The sequence below is a fragment of the Synchiropus splendidus genome, chromosome 3 (assembly GCF_027744825.2).
Source record: "Synchiropus splendidus isolate RoL2022-P1 chromosome 3, RoL_Sspl_1.0, whole genome shotgun sequence".
In the NCBI taxonomy this organism is placed as follows: Eukaryota; Metazoa; Chordata; class Actinopteri; order Syngnathiformes; family Callionymidae; genus Synchiropus; species Synchiropus splendidus.
In genome coordinates, this window is record NC_071336.1 from 15,553,730 (window position 1) to 15,574,035 (window position 20,306).

General features: G+C 42.8%; 1 protein-coding gene across 1 annotated transcript; it reads left to right on the plus strand.

Moving 5' to 3' along the window:
• The first annotated feature begins 7,227 nt into the window (after positions 1-7,227).
• kcnj10a (potassium inwardly rectifying channel subfamily J member 10a) lies at positions 7,228-19,820 on the plus strand. Its single transcript, XM_053859322.1, has 6 exons — positions 7,228-7,559; positions 12,617-12,994; positions 13,117-13,328; positions 14,198-14,329; positions 14,479-14,656; positions 17,101-19,820. The coding sequence occupies exons 2-6, from the start codon at positions 12,625-12,627 to the stop codon at positions 17,496-17,498; spliced, it is 1,290 nt and encodes a 429-aa protein (XP_053715297.1). The 5' UTR covers positions 7,228-7,559; positions 12,617-12,624; the 3' UTR covers positions 17,499-19,820.
• The last annotated feature ends 486 nt before the right edge of the window (positions 19,821-20,306 follow it).

Genomic DNA, 20,306 nt, shown 5'->3' on the forward strand with positions numbered 1-20,306 from the left:
TGAGTCTGTGCCACATCCAAGAACGGATGAAGAAATCTAGGTTAGTGGCTACGCAGGCTTGCAGACCATTCTCATCGGCTGCTGTTCTCAATCGCAGAAGCACCTTAAAAAAGTGATTCATCATGACAGTGCAACGCTTGGCGGCACAAGTGGCACTGTGCCGACCGACCCTGAGTAACCTCATGTGCACCAGGCCACTGTGGCAAATACTGGAGTGAGAATGGATCGTCCTGAACCCCGCCTGGTCTTCTTTTTTACAAAACACTGGAAAGCAGAAACATTCTTATTAAATAGTTTCTTCTGAAGTCATTGTTTGTTTCACACTGTTACATGAGGCTCTTTCGGTGCTGTCCCTGGACATTTGTTCTGGCACGTGCACTTGTGTCTCTCCAGACTTGGCCAGCTGCAAACCAGGAAACAAGCAAACTCTCATTCATGCAGGTGTGTCTCCAGCAATTTGGCCCTGTTTTAAATTGCACCTCTGATCGCGTTTGATAAATCACACACCATCAGTCCACCTCCCCCGTGTGAACTTCTACACCGTGCCTGCAAGTACAGTTTCACACAGTTGCTTTGGAAAGTTTTGTCCTTGACATTTGCGACAGCCAGTGAATATTTTGTGCTCCACCTGCAAAAGCCTGGCTCTCTCTCAAAACAGACGTGTGTGTCGATGCATCACATGCCTCGATGTTCACTGTCCCAAGACCATAGCGGCTCTGGGGCAGAGAGACTCAAGTGTGCCGGCCAAAGTGTGCCGAACGACCTACAGAACACCGCCATAATCTCCATACGCATCAACATGAGGCAAGGTGGGTATGGTGTCTTTCCCCAGGACACCACAGCAGTGACCGGGACAGAGCAGGATTAGAACCATCAACCCTCCAATGATGGGACCATCCACTCGATCATCTGAGTCACCTCAGCATGAAAGTCAGTGTGTCTGGTCTTGACCATGCATGGTGACTAATGTATTAACAGTGAATAGCATTACTGGTATTTACACTTCACTTATATCTTCTTTGGAGCTTAAATAAATTATATATCATTTTTATTTTATGATATTTAGACTTGGTTTTATTATATTTATTTTATTCAGAATTGTATTCAGTTTTTCCATTTTTCTCAACAGTTTGAATTTTTTTTTCTTTTTTCAAACATGACTTGCACCTGGTTCTGCAGCTGGTTGGACTTTTCAATGACAAATAAATATCTTTGCAATGATCACATGGTTTGTTTACGTGTAAGTAGATTAAATGTGGTTATTGATCACAAATGGAATCAAGTCATGAAGTCACGAGTCATGAATCAGTTCTATTGAATGGGTCTATTTGTTCGTTTGTTGGGCCCGAGATCAAAAAGGTTGAGGTCTACACAGTCACATAGTTTAGTCATGATGTCAACACGACAGCGAACTCTGAAGGATGTTTTGATACAGACGGAATTTTGATGAAAGTTATTGCAAGTTATGAGTTACACTTCAAAGTTTACAAATTACAAGACAATGGACGAGACTCACATTGGTTCAACTACTGTTTTGTACTTTGGCTGGGACTTCAAGGGATGAATTTTGATGAATAAATGGTCTAATACCAGGTTCACTGCATCATATCATCAGCAGAGGAGGGAAAATTTGAGTTTGGACAGAAGCACAAAAAATGTTGGTTAGGGCGTTTTGTGCAGCAACGTGTTTGTTTGGTCCAGATGTTAAAGTTAATGTGTAACAGTGCAACTTGAATGACTATCCTTTTGTTGTAAAATAAATTAAATTCAACTTATCGTGAATAAATAAAGATGAAATCTTAATTCACTTTTTTATTGGAGTCCCAACCCTAGTATGTACTGTAATGTGCTGTTTTCTACAATCACAGTGTAAAATAGTCTCCACCTCAACTCGGAAAGTCTCTCACTGTACTCATTATACTTTGTGTATATTGTAAAATATTTGTGCTGCAATATTTATGAAGCATCCATCACCATTATAAACCCATGACTGAGCATGTGGTTGGCCAGTGTGGCTCTTATCTCATCAAAAACAACATGCTCTCTGCTTCTTCTTCCGCTTTTCTGCCCAACACCAGACAGACTCGGCCTTCCGCCTTTTCGCTCTTCACTCTGGCTGTTGTTCATCCTGTTACTTACCCTCCCCTTGTCAGATATTGCGACCTTGTGTAGTGATCCGAGACTGCTGCATACTGTGTGTACCTGCCAGTGAGATGCACCTCTGAGCTACTTTTAAGATTCACCAGGGAGTAGACGGATTATTAATTTGTTCGGCAAAACCAATAAATATGGACGTACCAAAGCATTTCTCACCTGAGAAACTGCTTTATTAATGTGGACAAGAAGGGAGAATGAGTTCAAAGTTGCAACTGAACACCGGGATTTTCCAAACTCTCACTCTCATCATGATCGGTTAAATCTCGCACGACTTCCTGAACTTTTATTTCTTAACAATTGTCGGTCAGGACTTGACAGATTTGATGCACTACTGATGTCCATTTATTTATCTTGAAAACAAAATCAGGCATGGAGTGCAATTAAGTCTTATCTTGAGCGCCAGTCCCTCACAACAGTCTGAGGTGCCGTGCATGTGATCTCCGGTCACACCATAAATTAATAGCACAAATTACTACCACTTCTAACCGATTAGCCTGCAAGACTTTCGCACAGACCAGATTTTAGACAGGCAGATGGAAGATTTAAAGAATTTAGATGCTGACAAATACCCAGAAATGAATAAAAAAGGGATTATTCCACACTTTAAATTCAGCTAAACGCGATGTGAGTAGTCATACCGTGGTACACAACCCTTGAGGGATTTCACACAACTCACAATCTAGTTTTAGAACATGAGCATGAGCAGTCATTTCCCTGTGCCACTTCATTATAACTGTCTTGTGAGAGATGTGATCATTTTGCCATGACTATCTGGACATGACATGAGCTGCTGTGGGAGCTCAAGGAATCAGTCATCAACTGGCATTAATTCTTCAAATAAAATAACAATATGAATATAGTAAATGGAATGGTTCATGTGTCCTGGTGCCTGTATTATTGACCTACATTTGTTCATCATGAACACAAAATGAATCATGCAGTTAAGTCTTATCTTGAGCACCAGCAACAGTCTGTGCTGCCACGCATGTGATCATTTGTCACGCCATAAATTCATGCCAGATTTTATGACTACTCCCAACCGATTAGCCGGCAAGACCTGGACACGAGACAAATCAGCAAAGATTAACAGCTTCACTTTCCTATCAGCAGCTTCCGCATCAAAGATCAGACTTTTGATAGGAGGAAAAATAATTGTTATATTGTTGCTTTGTTGTTGGTTTCATACACAGAAACAGCAGGTGAACGAAGGTATTACATTTTTCACATCAGAATTGTCACTGACAGATTTCAAATAATTCATTTTTTTTTTTTTGCGAATCTTGCCTTGAATATTTACTGGTTTGTATCTTTGATGAAGAAAATGGGTTTATGTCATATGTACACGTTCTAAACAGTCCATCACTATTTTCTCCCTCCAGCGTGAATTATAGCATCTTTTTGTCTGTGCCCAACCAGCTCAAAGACAGTGTCGTCTCTTTTTATAAATAAATAAATAAACAATCAAACTAATAAATGCCGTTTAATCTGGAACTTGCACGTACAACAGTTGACCAACAGATGTCGTAAGTGCTTTGAGGAAAGAGGCGCGTCACAGCCCATTTCTCCCACCTGACAAGCATAGAAGTGGAACAAGGGCTTTCTTGAGACTGGTTCATCCTTTAGAGTGGAGCATTGTCTTTAAACAATTTGCCAAAAGCATTTGCTCACCCATCCAAATGATCAGAATCAGGTGACCTGTTCACTTGGCCTGGTCACAGGTGCATCAAATCATGAACTTAGTTTTGACAAACATTTGTGAAAGAATGGGCCGCTCTCAGAAGCTCAGTGAATTCCAGGGTGGAACTGCCGTAGGATGCCACCTGTGCAACAAATCCAGTCGTGAAATTTCCTCGCTCCTAAATATTCCACAGTCAAGTATCGGTTTGAAAAACGAAAATGGAAGATTTTGAGAACAAGAGCAACTCAGCCACAAAGTGGACAGCCATGTAAACTGATAGAGAGAAAAAAAAAAAAAATGTTGTCGATGGTCCCTAACTGATGCCGGGTCGTAGTATTAGCGCTGCCTGTGAGAGTGTGTCCACGATCAGTGAACCCTAATGGGGATGCGGAAGAGGACGGCGCCTGTTTATCGAATTTATCGTGAGATGCAGAATTGTCATCGTCGAGATTGTGTTTGGCGGTATATATCCCATCCAGCACAGTCGATCGCTACAGAGCTTCAAACTTCACGTTGCCTTCAGATTAGCCCAAGTACAGTACACAGAGAGCTTCATGGAATGGGTTTCCATGGCGGAGCGGCTGCATCCAAGCCATACATCACCAAGTGCACTCCAAAGTGCCGGATACAGTGGTGTAAAGCAGCTGCCACTGGACTATAAAGCTTAAAACTTTTCCATCTGGCAATCTAATGGACCAGTCTGGGTTTGGAGGATGGTACAGGAGAACGGTACATTTTGGACTGCGTTGTGCCAAGTGTGAAATTTGGTGGAGGAATAGTGGAGTGGGGTTGTTTTCCAGGAGTTGGCCTCTGCCCCTTAGTTCTAGTGAAAGGAACTTTGAATGCTTCAGGATACCAAAACATTGTGGACTATTAAATTCTCCCAACCTTGTGGGAACAGTTTGGAGCCCAAGGTCCATAAAGACATGGATGACAGAGTCTGGTATGGATGAACTTGACTGTCCTGACCTGAACCCGATAGAACACCTCTGGGATGAATGTGTGCAGCTCAGACAACAACAACACAATGAAAATCATGTGACCAGGAGCATGTGCCTGAATATCACTCCCACCCCACACTAGCTTTGTAGGGTTAAGGGCAACCAAGCCAACCATGGTGCACCAGTCCTGGCCATTTGACTTATGTGCTGCCAAGGACACGTCTGGAGAGGAAATGTGAGGAAGGAAGGAGGCTGGGGACGAAGTAGAAAGGCAATGAGTGATGCCTGATTGACACACAAATGTAACACTGGACGAAACAGGAACTACTGGTGTGCATGTGACAACAAGACACAGACTTTTGATGTGTGTCGACTGCTGAGTGCTCCTCAGCTGAAAAGCTCTGAACTGTCTTCCTTGCTGCAATGTCACTGCCATCTGCTGTCCAACTGAGCGTATTCTCATCTTGTGCGTAACTTGTCTCTAAGCTAAATGTTAGACAATAATACTGGGTGAAAAGAATCCAATATGAGTGACATGCTGGCTGTGCTCTCCTGGAGTTAGTCTTTTAGAAACTGAAGAACAAGGAAGCCGAAGTGGAGCAGGTTTTCTTCGCATAAGATCACTAAAATGTCATACCCTGACTGACTAATAATAAACTGTTTAATAAAGACAATTGTGGGATCAAACCGAGTCGATCAACTGATGAGAGACTTTTGATAAAACCAAAGCAGTAATGGAACTAAATATGACACGACTTTCATATTTTGTCCATGTGAAACATGAAGGAAAGCGAGCGGTCGGTCATGGCATAACAAAGAGGGGTAGCTGAGCAGCTTTGGGGGTGGCTTTGTGCTCTCTGGCCCCCGTTGTTGACGCTCTCGCCATGACACTTTGACTCAGTTTTCCATGTGATGTCCTGCAGGAAAGGTTTCCTTCAGATAGGTCGCATTCTGTCAATAATAAAAATGGCAGATGATGGATGAGAAACTGGCATGTGGATGAAACACGTCAGATGATTCGGTGGTAGACTCCACAGCTGCTCCCCATTATCCTGGACGAGGCTGAGCGGTCATCTGCTGCACAAGAGCTCTAACTTCCTCCATGCTGGCTCGGACCATGAGACTGCTGCAGGTCAACTGGTCTTCAACAGTCAAACTTGACCTTCAATCTTCTTTCAGTTGCTCCTTGAATCTTAGCCTCTGATACTTGCTCTCCTGAGTTGACTCTATCTGAACTTGTACTGTAGGTCTGGAGGTCACGACAAAAACAATGTCCTCAAAAAAAACCTGAAAAATAGCAAGATCATTTTCACAGTTTGACGCGGCCGCAAGTGAAGATGACTCACTTGATAAAGAGGAAGTTTGAGCGCGTTCATGCAGGTTTCTACCACACACATATACATTCCTGTCTCTCCGGTGCTCCAGCAGCTGTTTGTTGTTTGTGTTTGTTGTTCCGATCACCTGATTCAGCAGCGGCCTCATGATTTCAGGTGGCAACTTGGGATGACCCCGACCCGAGAGGGGCCAAATCCTCCTCAAGAAGGTAAACACGCTCATATAAGTCAGGCCCCTATGGATTCAGGGCCCCATCGCTGTGAATAAAGAGGAGCCCAAACGCGGCAGGAAGGGATGGAGCGCTCAGAGGAAACAACACATGCTGGCAGCTCGAGGGGCCCGGCAGATTGATGTGCATGTGAAACCAGTTGGCTGAAACATGGTGAGGCACTGGATGCTTTGTGTGACGTGTCTATGCTGCTGATTCATGTGTCTCAGCTGAGTCAAGGGACACTTAACTATGTACATACTAAAGTCAGTTGAAAGAGAACTCAATTGCGGGGTGACAGGAGACTCCATTTTACTGCTAGGGATTTGAAAGTTCGGTGTCACAGGTTTAGGAAAAAGTGTTTTGACGTTCCTGGACCACCTTCTGTATCAGAGGCAGCTGTGTTCAAACCTTATCTACTGGTCGCAGCCTAAACACCACCTTTCATTTGAGATGCGTGATAACAATAATAATAAAGCACAAGTGCAAGTAAATGTTTTTTAGAAGTGGCAGCTGCAGCAGCGCTAACTTTGCTGAATGAAGAGTCTATTGACAGCAGGAGCACGTGTCTTCGCCTTCATGGTGGCAGCAAGTGCAGGCGGACGTGGATGAGCTTCACAGAGATTTCCCGCCCAAAAAGCCCCAAACGCCATGCTTCTCCTTTTTTTGTGTAAATGGCATCGTTTCTGCGAAACAACTTCCAGTGTTTTATCGTGGCAGAATCAAACATTTACTCGAGAAAGTTGACAAAGGCTGAAGCGGTGGAGGAGGCCCGGCAACAATGGGGCCCTTTTATAGCGTACAGTCGGGGAGAGACACGGGGAGCGGGTGGGAGGAGAAGCTGGGAGGAGAGCTGAATTAATGAATTAAAAATGTCGGGAAACAACTGCGGGTTTAAATAGCGAGGCTGACAGGAGGGCCTGCAGAAGAAAGTTCTGTCCCTCTTGGGTTCAGATGCTCATCTGATTACATAATGGCCGCGCTACTGTGAGCTGGAACCGGTACCACCAGTACCAGCGAACTGAGAGACTTTTACTGCTGCTCCATTTGTCTCCTCTTGTTTTATTGGAAGATGGATGTAGACAAGCTCCCTGATGTGAAAGAAAGAAATGGTGCTAACGTGAGCGTCTAACGTCCAGAAAAGAGGTCGAGTCAAAGTGCCATTTTTTAATAGTGAAAATCCTTTGAAGTGCTTCTTTTATGCCTCTGGTCCACTCGATCGCCTTTTGAGACAAGAGAGGTAAGAAAATCTTTTCTCTTTGACCTGTGCGCTTTTACTCCTCATGTTATACAAAAGGGGAGAAATTGAAAAATGTAAGGAAAATGTAGATAGAATTAGCTTTCTTTCCTTCTCCACACTTCTTTTTGGTGCTTTTGTGAGTTGTGATCGAAAAACAATGGCTTTCATGTGTTATATTGAACAGATCTTTGTGCTTCCCTGACTGTGTCCTTAAACATTTCAGTTGGTTATTCCGTCGAAACAAAGTAGAAGTGAAACAACAATCTTATAATCCACACTGACATGAATCACAGTAAAGTAAAACAGATTCACAGCAACCCAGTGTCGGTAACTGAAACACTGCAGTCATAAAAAAAACCTCATGGCCACTTGTGTTGTTGATGTTGATGTTTACAGTTGGGTTAGTGTCGCAATTCTGAGAAGAGGAAGTCAGATATTCATTGAAGGAGTTCAACTGTTGGCTCCTGCATTCTGCCGCACTGGAACCTTTGAATCGTTGCTATGGCAACGGTAGCTTTTGGCAGCGATATCAATGAGTTTCAACCATTGAATTGGGTAAAGTTACACATGCCATTTGGCTGTCTGAACAGGCTGGCATCAGTTTATATTTACAAATGTTTCCAAATTTTGTTGCCGGTGTTTATTTTGTTGGTTTGTCTATCTGTCTCTCTCATGAAGTTATGATTGGATTTCAAAATAATTTTCAACAGATGTTTATACTGGGGCATGAACCTGATTGAAAAAAAATCTAATTTTTATATTAAAATATGCTAATTATTATCATTATTTTAACTCACCACAATTAGTATTAAATACAAAGTGATCAAATTCATGTTGAATCTGTGCACATCTGCAGTGACGAACAAACACTTTGTTGCCTGAAGTGATGACATCACTACAATGTTTGAACAAATAATTATATAATGTTATTTTGTTGCAGCCCTAATAAGAATCCAACATAGGATTATCGTCGGATTGTTACACATTTATTTTCAACTACTGTTGGGTAGAGAAATAGCTGACTTCATGTCACAAACAAGTCAAGATGTGCAATGACAATATTGCTCTGAAAATGCATGTATTTCTTTTCTTTTTTTTTTAGATAAATAAAACTAAACTCGTGACAGCTGGGCTCTCACCTGTACACATTTATGTCCAATATATGTGTTACTGAACATAAAGATACTGTAGATTATAGCTCTTCGGCATCATTTGTTTGTACATAACTTTAAGAAATGTAAATTGGTAGAAATGTAAATAGTGGGTTGCAATGGACTCAGTGACATGTGATGCTAAAATGGTGAGGATGTGATAATGTTGTAGTGAAGGGATCAGAATATTGATATTCTGTGTATATGCAATTCTTGCGCAATAGAAGGCCACGTTTGACATTAGACTCCGTGTATAACGGCAGTGAGCCTTCAGTTGTGTTGTGTCCTCCTCTGCCGTGACTTGTGTTGGTGTTTGGGCCGTTCTTTCAGCCACTAACTACCCGTCCGTCTGTGGCCGTTCACAAGAGGTTGTGCTGCTTTCAGTCCTTTCAGGGTCGGAGTGATGGCAGTTGTTCGCTGGCGTGGACACGGACAGAGGCTCTGGCTGGAGGGATTATTTTCCTCTGGAATACCAATGAACATCTTTTGTCACCCATCTGTTTTTTTCTGCACCTTTTGCTCTGCTCCATCCACTTCTCCTCTTCTGTGAGCAGATGCTTGATTCTCCCTCAGTTCTTCCGTAAAACCAATTATTCCCTCTCATTTCCCGCCCCCTCACACTGTCAAGCGTACTCACACACGAGCACACACCAACACACACTTGGACGCTCTGCCCCGGCTCTTCTCTGCCCGTCTAACTTGCTCTTGCTTTCATTCACTTGTTCACCCAGTCTTATTTTTCAATGGTGCCTTTTGTCTCTTTCATCTCCCCGAAAACAAAGGATTCTTGTGCGCACAGGACAGAGAGAAGGAGGGATGCAGATTTAAACAGAGGAAGAGTTTCTGACCTCCACTCTGGTCGTGCAATCGGAGCAAAACGCCAGACAAACGCTTTGATGATGGCCACGGACAACTACAGATCTTAACTTAACCTTGAAGAAAAGAATGTGCGGAGTACACTATGCAACACTTGTCAGCACACATTGTTATGCTTCTAAAAAGACACTGATGCTGCTAAAAATGAACACAGGACTGATTCATGAGTGCATTTATCCAGCCTTTAACTAACTAAATAAAAAAATATCACAGATCATTTATAAATAAAGGGTTGCATTACATGGATGTTAAGTTGATTTTATTTTCATATATACAGTCTTTGGTGGCTGAAAGATTTTTGCTTGAACTCACCCTGTTGCTGGGGCAGAGACCTTGAGACAACCAGACTCACATACTGTAGCCAGGTCTGGAAAGTATACAAACTAAAAGCCAAAAAGAGAGAATGTAGAGGACGTGAAGTAAAGGAAGAAGGAACGAGGTTCAGTTTTAATGGTAGTTTAGATAGATTGCTTACATTGCATTGTACATCATGTCCTGCTGAATTATTATGTTGACTGTGACAGCCATATTGTATGATATTGATCAGCTTGACCTTTGAATTATCTTGAGTTACTTTTACTTGGTTTCAGACGGACACATTGGAATGCAGGAGATTAATGCCAAAAATGCAGAGCTAATACAAAACCTCAGTGATGTGAGAGAGTGACGGACTGTGAGCTGTTAACTGGAGCACGAGCCCTGTCAATGTTGGCCTTGATTTTAGTCTTTGGCATTCATTTGGTGCTACATTGATACTGCGTTTAGTTAACTATACAATTATTACTACTCAACAACACATTAAAGCTTTAAACATGAAATGACTTCTTGGCCTGAAAGTCATGCTTTGTGCTGCAGATGTGTGGTGTGTCTAGTGTCGTGGATCAAACTAGAAACACTTCAATCATTCTGCCCTGCAAGTTAGAGGAGCATCAGCTTTAACAATGAATTGAGGATGCATTTGTGAACGGTACTGGAGGATTGTGATCGGGTGAGTATGCACCTCAGATCAACTTGACTTTGACATTACTGTATGAGGCCCGTCAGCCCTGACTGCACCCCTTCGGATGTCAAGGAGTTGTGCCTGAATCCATGAATCCGTTGTGTCAAGTGAGAGCATGGACATGCTATCTACAGCGACGAAGATGTTCAGGCACACCTACGGGCTTCTGGCCTGCTTGGTGTCAGGGTTATTTCTATGGCTTTGACATGGTTTGTGGTGGGCATCCTGCGAAAAGGCAGGCTCAGTCCAGGAGGAGGAGCTTCATCTGTGGCCCCGCAGAGAGTTATTCCAGTGGAGAAGATGGGTGCGTCCCCAAGAGTCTGCCCTTCCACTATCACTACGGTGTCCTGGAGGGCCAGGCTTGCTTGTCTTCTGTGGCCAGATGATGCTATATTGGCATAAACCATGAAGGCGTGGATATGGCGCAATGAAACCCACTGTTTAACTGCTTGCACTTATCCCCAGTTCTATGAATACATGCATCTACGATGGTTGTACCGCAGATGTGTGCTTATTTTATGGGAATGGGTACACTGATCATGCGCATGTATTCAGAGAACCAGGTTTACAAGGTCGCAAACTGGATTTTCATCTTAAACAACTTGATATACTTTATTCCATTTTAAGTTATTCTCTCAGGAAATATTTCACTTAGCATTGGTTTTTATAAGTTGATTGATTTTTAGATGGTTATGTTATTTTAAAAATAGTTATAACGGCTATACAATGAGAAAAAAAATGTATTGACAATGATGTCCTTTCGCAGCAATGATCTGCTGTGAAGAGGAACTGCAAACATTAGCCTGGAACTCGATACAAACGTTTGTTAATGTTGGCTGCCATACACGGATGTGTACTTACTCTGTGTAGGTGGGACAGTGGCAGAGTTCAATGACAGATGAAGTGGACCAATCATATGCCCCCCCACACCCCTCATCTCTCCGCTCATCTTAGTATTCTAAGCACAGACGTCAACACAGAACACCATTCATTGACTCAGCGTGAGCTCTGGCTCTGAGCAGAGAGAGAAGGGTCAGAACGGACGAAAAGGGATGGAACGCATCTGACCGCTGCAGTTCATGGGCTTTTGTTGTTTTTTTGGGGCTATTTTTGGCTCCTGACAGCAAAAGCAGATTGAGACAAATGGGCCATTAAGGGAACAGTGTGAGAGAGAAAAGACAAAAAGGAGGACTGGTGTGGTGGCGGAAGGTAGAACGTCATCAGCAAAGAGGTGTTAGATGTGAGATCATCACCTGTGCGTATATACTTGTGCCACTAATCCATAGTTCTATAGCTTTAAGACCACACCCTGAACGTGCACCTGTCCTTGGCGGTAACCAGGGTCCTCCAGACCCACTTGTCCCTGGGTCTCCTTCCACATGCACAGTCAACACTCAGAAGTGCAGCTAATGATGGTGGTAGACTTTTTCGTACCCATGGGGTCATTGATCTGTCCATCAGTCTGTCTCTCCCTACATTTGCCCATCCAGCTCAAGCGTGAAAACTTCATCATTACAGCGCCACCTCGTCCATTGTCTTTGTGGCAGCCTCTGTCAAGTTCCCCGTTCATTCTCTCCAGGAAATGGCAATACATAGTTCCTGTTTTACTTTAGCTGTACACAACAGATAAGACAATTCCGAACTGTATTTTGTGGCTAAAACCTCTCCTTCTTAAGCAAGTGACAGTCATGCAAAAACGTGATGAACCCATCATGCTTTCAACGAAGAAGAGCTGAGCCGTCGGGCATAAAGGCCGCTTTTACTCTGACAGGCCCAGCTGCCCCCAGTGAAAGGAGAGCCGGGCTTAACTGGACCTCCTTTGGCAGCAGCATCACAGTCCACCTAAACACTTTCTTTCACTACTAATCTCCTCTTTTTATCCTGCTGTTCCAAGTGTCCTCCTCTGTCATTAACCTTATTCCCGTGGAGTTGGAATCTGAAAAGGCTCTTTTCCACAGACTCACCTGCTGGTATTTTGGAAGCCTCCTCTCATGCATACTGTACCTGCTTTTATCCCTTGTCTCCTGCAGTGTCCAACATGACGTCCGCAACCCCTCCGTCCTCTGAGAGCTCCTCACCTCAGAAGGTCTGCCACTCCCAGACACAGACGGAAGTCACCAAGCCTCTACTTGGCTCCCCTGTGGGCACCACTGCCACAGGTGTGGCGGCAGCAGGCGCCACGGCTCTCAGGTTAAGACGCCGTGTGCTGTCAAAAGACGGACGGAGCAACGTAAGAATTGAACATGTCAGTGGGAGAGGAGCGCTGTATCTCCGCGACCTGTGGACAACATTTCTGGACATGCAGTGGCGATATAAGTTCTTTCTCTTCGCTGCCACATTCGCTGGGACTTGGTTTGCGTTTGGAGTGCTTTGGTATTTGGTGGCATTAGTGCACGGGGACCTACTTGGTGAGGCCTAGCTTAGCTTCATGATGCATGAGATGTTTGTTTTGGTGTTGCAGCACCTCAGCATTTTCAGAGGTTTGCAGAGGAGTGGCAAGATGATGGAGGCTTTCTCCCACCTCTTCCAGAGTTTGACCCTCCATCCAACCACACACCCTGCGTGATGGAGGTGAAGACACTGACAGGTGCCTTCCTCTTCTCTCTGGAGTCCCAGACTACGATCGGTTATGGCTTCCGCTGCATCACTGAAGAATGTCCAGTGGCCATCATCCTACTCATCTTTCAGCTTGTCATCACCATGGTGATGGAGATCTTCATCACAGGCACTTTCCTGGCAAAGGTGAACACATGTCGAAATTACAGCTGCTGTAAGAAAAAAATAAAATAAAAACCCTTTAAACTTTATCCATTTTCAACAGATCAAAATGTGACATTATTGCTGAAGTTCAAAGTGTTAAGTTGAAAACCACATGATGTTACGCAAAACTCCAGACTGAAACACCAGTCTGAGGAGTGCTGTCACTGTTTATGTGTGGGGATGTTTCCTTCTCTCCTTTGATCATGGGTTTGTCCTCAGACTTGACAGTTTTATGGTCCAAAAGGAGTTTATTGTTTCAGTATGTGGCACTTCAGCAATGTATTGTGAAACCTTGTCAAACCAAACTAATTGCGTAGAAGGCATGTACTGAGTTGGTTTACGTTTAAAACTAACTTACAGGTAAAACAGATGGACATGGTTCTTTCACACTTGACCAAAGGTTTCACTTCAGCTTACACTATAGAACACTGTAGATGACAAAAAAACCATAAGTGGTCACCTCAAGGTACAAACCAATCAATCAATATATTTATATTTATTTCTTACAAAACTCTTTGAGTATATGGTGTGTATGTGTATCTACCATATGAAACCAGTGTTATTCATGTTGGTCTATGCAGACGAAAGTCGTGCATTGAATAACTGCAGAATGAAACGGAGCACAAACACAATCCCAGCAGCCAGTGAGTGGTGGTGCGCCACGCAGCAACTAACACTTCCCTCTTTCTTTGGGAAGCAGTAAAGTTTCGAATGGCTGCCTTAGTCATTGTTCTCCAAAACAACTTTTCGTTGCCTCAAAGCACATCTGTTATAATGTTGCCTGGATCATGTCCGTGTTTCTTCAGGTCATGGAAAGTTAAACAACTACTAAGAAAGATTGTGTTCTACAGGTCGCTCGGCCGAAAAAGAGGGGAGAGACAGTAAAATTCAGTCAACATGCTGTGGTGTCAAACCATGAAGGTCAGCCGTGCCTGATGATTCGAGTGGCCAACATGCGTAAAAGTCTGCTGCTAGGTTGTCAGGTACGTGCAACACATTGTCATGAAGCCATTTGAAATAGTCTGATACAGAGAACGAGGGAAGAACCAATTTCTCTGTCTCAATTTCTCTGTGACTCTGCAAAAACGACGTGGCCACATTTGTTTGCTCAACACAGAATCTTGACTCGCAGGTGACGGGAAAGTTGCTGCAGACATCGCTCACTAAAGAAGGTGAGACAGTGAGACTGGATCAGAGGAACGTCGCCTTCCAGGTGGACACGTCCAGCGACAGCCCCTTCCTGATCATCCCCCTGACTTTCTACCATGTCATCGATGACACCAGCCCCCTGAGAGCCTGGGCTGCCAAAGGTAGAGTGAACGGTCTGTGTGTAAGGTGTAAGCCTTTCTACACAGAACGCTGACAAGGTTGTCAATCCTCACCTCTGATTCAAACAACACCTTCCCCCAACAAAAACTAACACAAAGCCACATCAACATCACACCTCATCCTTCCTGTGTAGGCTAGCGCTCTCACGTCTCAAAGGTCATACCCTCAGTGGCTGCTTTGGATTCACTCTAGATTCTAATTTCAATTCTATTAATTCTTCTTCACATTGTTGAAGTGAAATGATACATATATTCATCAGAAATCCCAGCGTTTGTAGCCCTAAAATCACTCGTGTCATGGTGTACGCCAGTTGGCTCCCTACATTTTTACCTCGACACTCAACACATTGGCAATAAGATCCAGTGTGATTATCAACCTCAGCCTACCAACCTCAACTGTATATGTCTCTCAAGTGAGACTTTTCATCACTAATGTAGCAAAAGAAAGAACCAAAAATACCAAGATGTGGTAGAGGTGAATGCAGACATCAGCAGGGCAACGTGATTTTATCCTTTATCCTAGTTATTTGTTTACCGTCCCTCATTCAAGATGCAGAGTAGAGTAAGCCTTTTTTAAGTTTCCCTGGTAAAGACTATTGAAAGAACTAATAAAATAGGGCATCGACTGTCAAAAGTGTTCTTCTCCACCCTTCGTGTACGTCCTCTCTGTATGTGTCTGTAGGTGTGCTGGTATTCACAGTCATGTGCTGCGTGCTGCGACCTCTGACTGTCCAGGGTTGGAGCAGTCCAATACTGGAGGAGCTGGTTTGTCTGGCTGGAATGCAAGTGAGAGAGGTCACCAGAGACTCCCCTCATTAGAGCACAATGGTTTACAGTCTGAGGTGCTGAGAGCAAGACTACACAGATCCTGTTTCCGCGATTCCAAGTCATTTTAACCGACAACGCTGTTTACACATCGACAGCCATTATTAGAGGGCGGGGGCTTCGATGTTGTTTTCTTCATGGCAACAACCCAACCAGTTGTGGATTACTAATGAATGACTTCAGCCATGACCTTTTTCAACACCTGATGTGTTGTAATATTATTATTATTGTTGTTTTTTTTATTATTGTATTATTATTATTTATTGTTATTGTATTAATATTCCATTATTATTATTACAGCAGATCAGGTCTTACCTCACAGATTTGCATTTAACACTCTCAATAAAAAGGATTTTTTAAAATTATTATTCACCTTTTCCATTGCCAAATCTCAAATTTCCAATTTTAGCAACCTGGTAACTGTTTCAATTTCACGTTTGAATGACAGAAAATCTCAATTCAAATTTCAAATCAAGCAATTTGGCTGTTGGTTAAGTACATTTTACAAGCTCCTCTTTGTGTGACACATTCAGTCCTCGTTCCCAGATCAATGAAGCATGACCGTCCTTTACATGGTGCGACTGTAAAGGACCAAGTCACAGCAGCAGGATCCTCTCCACACATTTTAAAGTGAAGACGTCACGGATGTTCAGATCATTGAGCCCCAATGTGAACACATTCTTTCTAGCCAAGAACATACACTATGTTGTGGACTGCTGGAATCTGGACTCGGATCTGACCAGTGAGGTGGTCCAACAAGTAAATAGATGGACAACCCCTTGCACTATTAATAAAAACAATCTAAAGGGCTTTGGTTCGCTCTAGACCAGAAGTTGCCTTATGCTGTACAGAAATAGAAGATGACATGAACAGCAGACAGAGAGGAGTTCATCTGGGTAAACAGTTGCGTGTTTTGGAGTTACAGTGTTGGTTCTTTGGGGATAGCTGTGGTGGCATCTTCACTCTTTTCACTCTCAAATCCATTAATGAGTTTTGGTCCTGCGTGTCCACGGCATTGCTTCCTCAGTTTCCCTCTCTTTGACTTTTTCATTGGATGTTGACCCCCTAAACATTGCATTCAAACTTCTTATTGAGTTGTGAAGCAGTTGCGAAAGACTGTTTTGGTCTTCTTGGTTCTGGATCCGGGTTAATAAGAGGACTTGTTTGGACAGATGAGAGTGAGGCCTGTTGACGCAGGTGTGGGCTTGTTTGAGTGGACATGTCTTGTCGTGCGTCCTCTGTGTTGTAGTGCTCCCGTGTCAATGAACATCCATGACACACACTGGCAGTTGTGTGAGAAATGTGTGCGCTAGAAGGGGGATGAAGATGACAGTGAACAAGGACAAACTCGTAAACGAAAACGTCTCGGAAAAAAAAGGCGTTAAAGTAATTGTAAAATCAAATCGAATTACAAACCAGAAAAACATTTTCAAATCATGGAACACAACAGCAAAAAACACCACAGACATTGGTCGTTGTAAAACTTGATCAAAACCAAAAAGGTGGACCTTAAAACGCCATAAAAATCTACACAACCATGTGAAACACCCAAAAAGCAGCACACGTTATTCCGAGTGAGTGTATTATTCTCTCCCCTGCAGGCGGTGGCTGGACAGATCCTGAGCTGGCCGACTTTGAGCTGCTGGTCATCCTGAGTGCCACGGTGGAACCGACATCTGCCACCTGCCAAGTCCGAACATCGTACCTTCCCGAGGAGATCCTGTGGGGCTACGAGTTTCCGCCCGTCGTCTCTCTTTCCCCGTCTGGGAAATACGTAGCAGACTTTGCGTTCTTTGACAAAGTCGCGAAAACCAAAAGCCTACCTTCCTTCAAGCAAGGCCTCCCCACAACTCCACCCATGCTGCGAAACCATGGCAACAAAGAGGCTGACCCCGAGAAGGTGCGACTGGAAGAGAGCTACAGGGGCGAGGAGAGGGGGCGGGACAGGGGCCGGCTCAGAGATGCTAGCCCGTTGAGCGTGCGGATCAGTAATGTGTGAGGACCAGGCCAGCTGCTTCAAGGAATCGAAGCATTCTCATCCCACAGTCAACAAGGTTGCGCTTCACGCCTGGATTACACAAATCCACACATTCAAATGTGCAGTACGTCAGTATGTACACCCAAGTCTAGCCAAGCTTCTTTTTCAAACTGAGTTCCAATATGACGACTAAGGGTAACAAAGCATCAGGAGCTGTCATTGTTCCTCCTCCAACAGATCGGACGTGTTCTGTTTTTCATGAAGAGAATGTACTTCTTTTGTTTTCATCTACCAAAACCCCTAACAGCACTGTGGTTGGTGGCACCACTGTGATCGCTGACAGAAATGTCACTTGTGAATTTGTTTAAATTGCTTACTAAAGCACTTTAACCTGCCTTTGAACCTCACAGAGGAAATGACTGAACTAACAAGGCACTGTATGATTGTGTTCTCTTTGAATCTTTTTTTGTAAGGTACCTAACAAACAAAAAAATATCAGTTTATCAGTTTAGTAACAGGATTTCTTGGTTTCAGAATGAGAATCAGAAATACTTTCCTTTGTTACTTAATATGCTTTGTAAACAACAAATATATAAATATCAAATGTAAATAATAAAATACAAAATACTCTTTTTTTAAGAGACAGTTTTTGAAAGAAAGAGGAAAGAAGGCTATGCACATTTTTAGAAATCACTGATTGGTAAATGTTTTTTCTAAAAAATAGTCTATGTTTATATAAAGTTAGCACTATAAATTATTGTAATTACAAAAAATATGTTATGAATGACTGCTAGCTTTGATTGTTAGGACAGAACGGGCCGTGCAAACTATAACTGTCACGCTGGCCAAGTGCTCGGAAGCAAGGAACAGTGGAGATTTTTTTTTCATCCATTCTGTCTGAAAGCTGAAATTTGAACGCATGCAGTGACGGTGCAATGGAAGAGTCACAGGGCCAAGGCAATGCTGAAGAAAAGGTTCTAAATTCAGACAGTGGAGTACAGGACAAGAGAATTGCTTTGGCTTCTGCTGGTTTTTCAAAATTGTATTATTACTATTACTACTATTAAAAAAAAAAAAACCATGCATACACATACAGCCACACGTGAGCCAGCAATTCTCACCCACTTTATTACAACATGCAAAGATGCTTTTCTTGTCCTGACACTGAAAGAAATTTTGTCGCAGACTATGACACTGTATTGATTCTGTACCTTTAGACCTGGGCTTTACATGTCAGGTTTACTATATCATATTACTTTTTGGAAATAGACAGCAGTGCTGGTCAGCAAGACATAAGAAAGGAACTCAAAAGGGACGATTAGCATATTGATCTGTTTTTTTTTTCTGTTTCTGAATGTAAAGATGTAAAATCTTATTACATAAGCTGAATTCTGGCTGTTAAATGTATTCCCGTTCAACCTGGAGCTATTTCAAGAATTATTTTTACACACATTAGTTATTTTCTTTTCCTTCAATAATACCACCACTGTACTTTATATTGTCGTGCACGAACAAGTGTCAGCCACGTTGTTGCTTTTGAATACCAAACAGCATCCATTTCATCGGTTCAGTTCAGAAGACTGGAGTAATTTTTTAAAAATGTGATGGTCATGTACGATGCCATATGGTAACAGTAACAGATCCAAGTAACGTGTGCTAGAAATGTTCACCCAGACTTTTGAATTAAGAATACCTCGTTTCCCAAAACTGATTTTTGGGGAAGTTCATATCTGAATAACTGGTTATTCACTAGTGGTTTCCACTGGATTTTTTTCTCTCTTGACCCGGGTGTTTGTTTTAGGTTTGAGTTTGAACAGCAGGTTGAAAACTAAGGCCTGTTCTGTCTGCACCCTAGTTGTAGAACACATGTTCATGACATTATGTTGCATTTAAAGGGGCTCTGTCCTTCATATCCATATTTTCTTCTGAATGTTGAACCCTTGCTCTGCATTATGCGTAAGTGCCACGTCACGTCATTTATTGAAGCACATTTACCTTGAGATGAACCACAGACAACAGCGTTGGCGGAAGACTTATACGGTCCGTCATTTGAGATTAATAGAGTAGCGTAATGTATAATGAGGACCCCTTTAATAAAACCCAAATATCCAATTTCACGTTCAATATGCCAATATGGATTGCTCTTCAACATATTTTGAATATTTGAAAAGCTAAACGAGATGACGGTCAAGCAAGGGACTCGTATTTTAACAGGAAATTAGAATTTGTGAGTTGTAAAACTCTGCCAGTAGAATTGACCGACACGTCACTGGTAGCTAACTTCTACACTGACTGTGATGTTTAACCACTGTGACTCTGAGTCTGTAACTGCTAACAAAGACAGCTGCCTCTTTTAATAAAAAAGAAAGATATTTACAACATCTTTGAAATGTCATCCTTTCCTGTGAGATATCACCATCATGCGTGGTGGCGTCAGCTTCCGGTTCCGCACTGCTGTCTTGTGCAGAAAGCATGCAGAGACCACAACAAAGCAAACCGCCTCAGAATTTCTCTTTAAAACCATTGCTGACACTTTTGCCTTTTTTTCTGCAAACACTTCAATGGAAACGGTTGAGCCCAACTCAGCACAAAGGATGTGTCAACAGTGCTCGAGCTTAATTTGCAGCTCACAGTTCATTGTCACTAAAATATATGTAAAAGAAAAGATGTGCTGTCCAAGCTAATGTCAATATTACAGAAGAGGATTGGGGCCAGTGAAGATAAAAAAAGATTTGGCAGAGTTTAAAGTGAGAATTCTGAGATTCAAGTCAAAATTCTCACTTTAAAGCCATAATTTTGAGATTGAAGTTAGAATCCAGACTTTAAAGT

What these genes read in the sequence shown, in the direction of transcription:
- kcnj10a (XM_053859322.1), top strand. Translation starts at nt 12,625, where the DNA reads ATGACGTCCGCAACCCCTCCGTCCTCTGAGAGCTCCTCACCTCAGAAG. An exon ending in AGTGCACGGGGACCTACTTG is followed by an intron (nt 12,995 to 13,116) that starts GTGAGGCCTAGC and finishes CACCTCTTCCAG; the next exon opens with AGTTTGACCCTCCATCCAAC. An exon ending in CAGGCACTTTCCTGGCAAAG is followed by an intron (nt 13,329 to 14,197) that starts GTGAACACATGT and finishes TGTGTTCTACAG; the next exon opens with GTCGCTCGGCCGAAAAAGAG.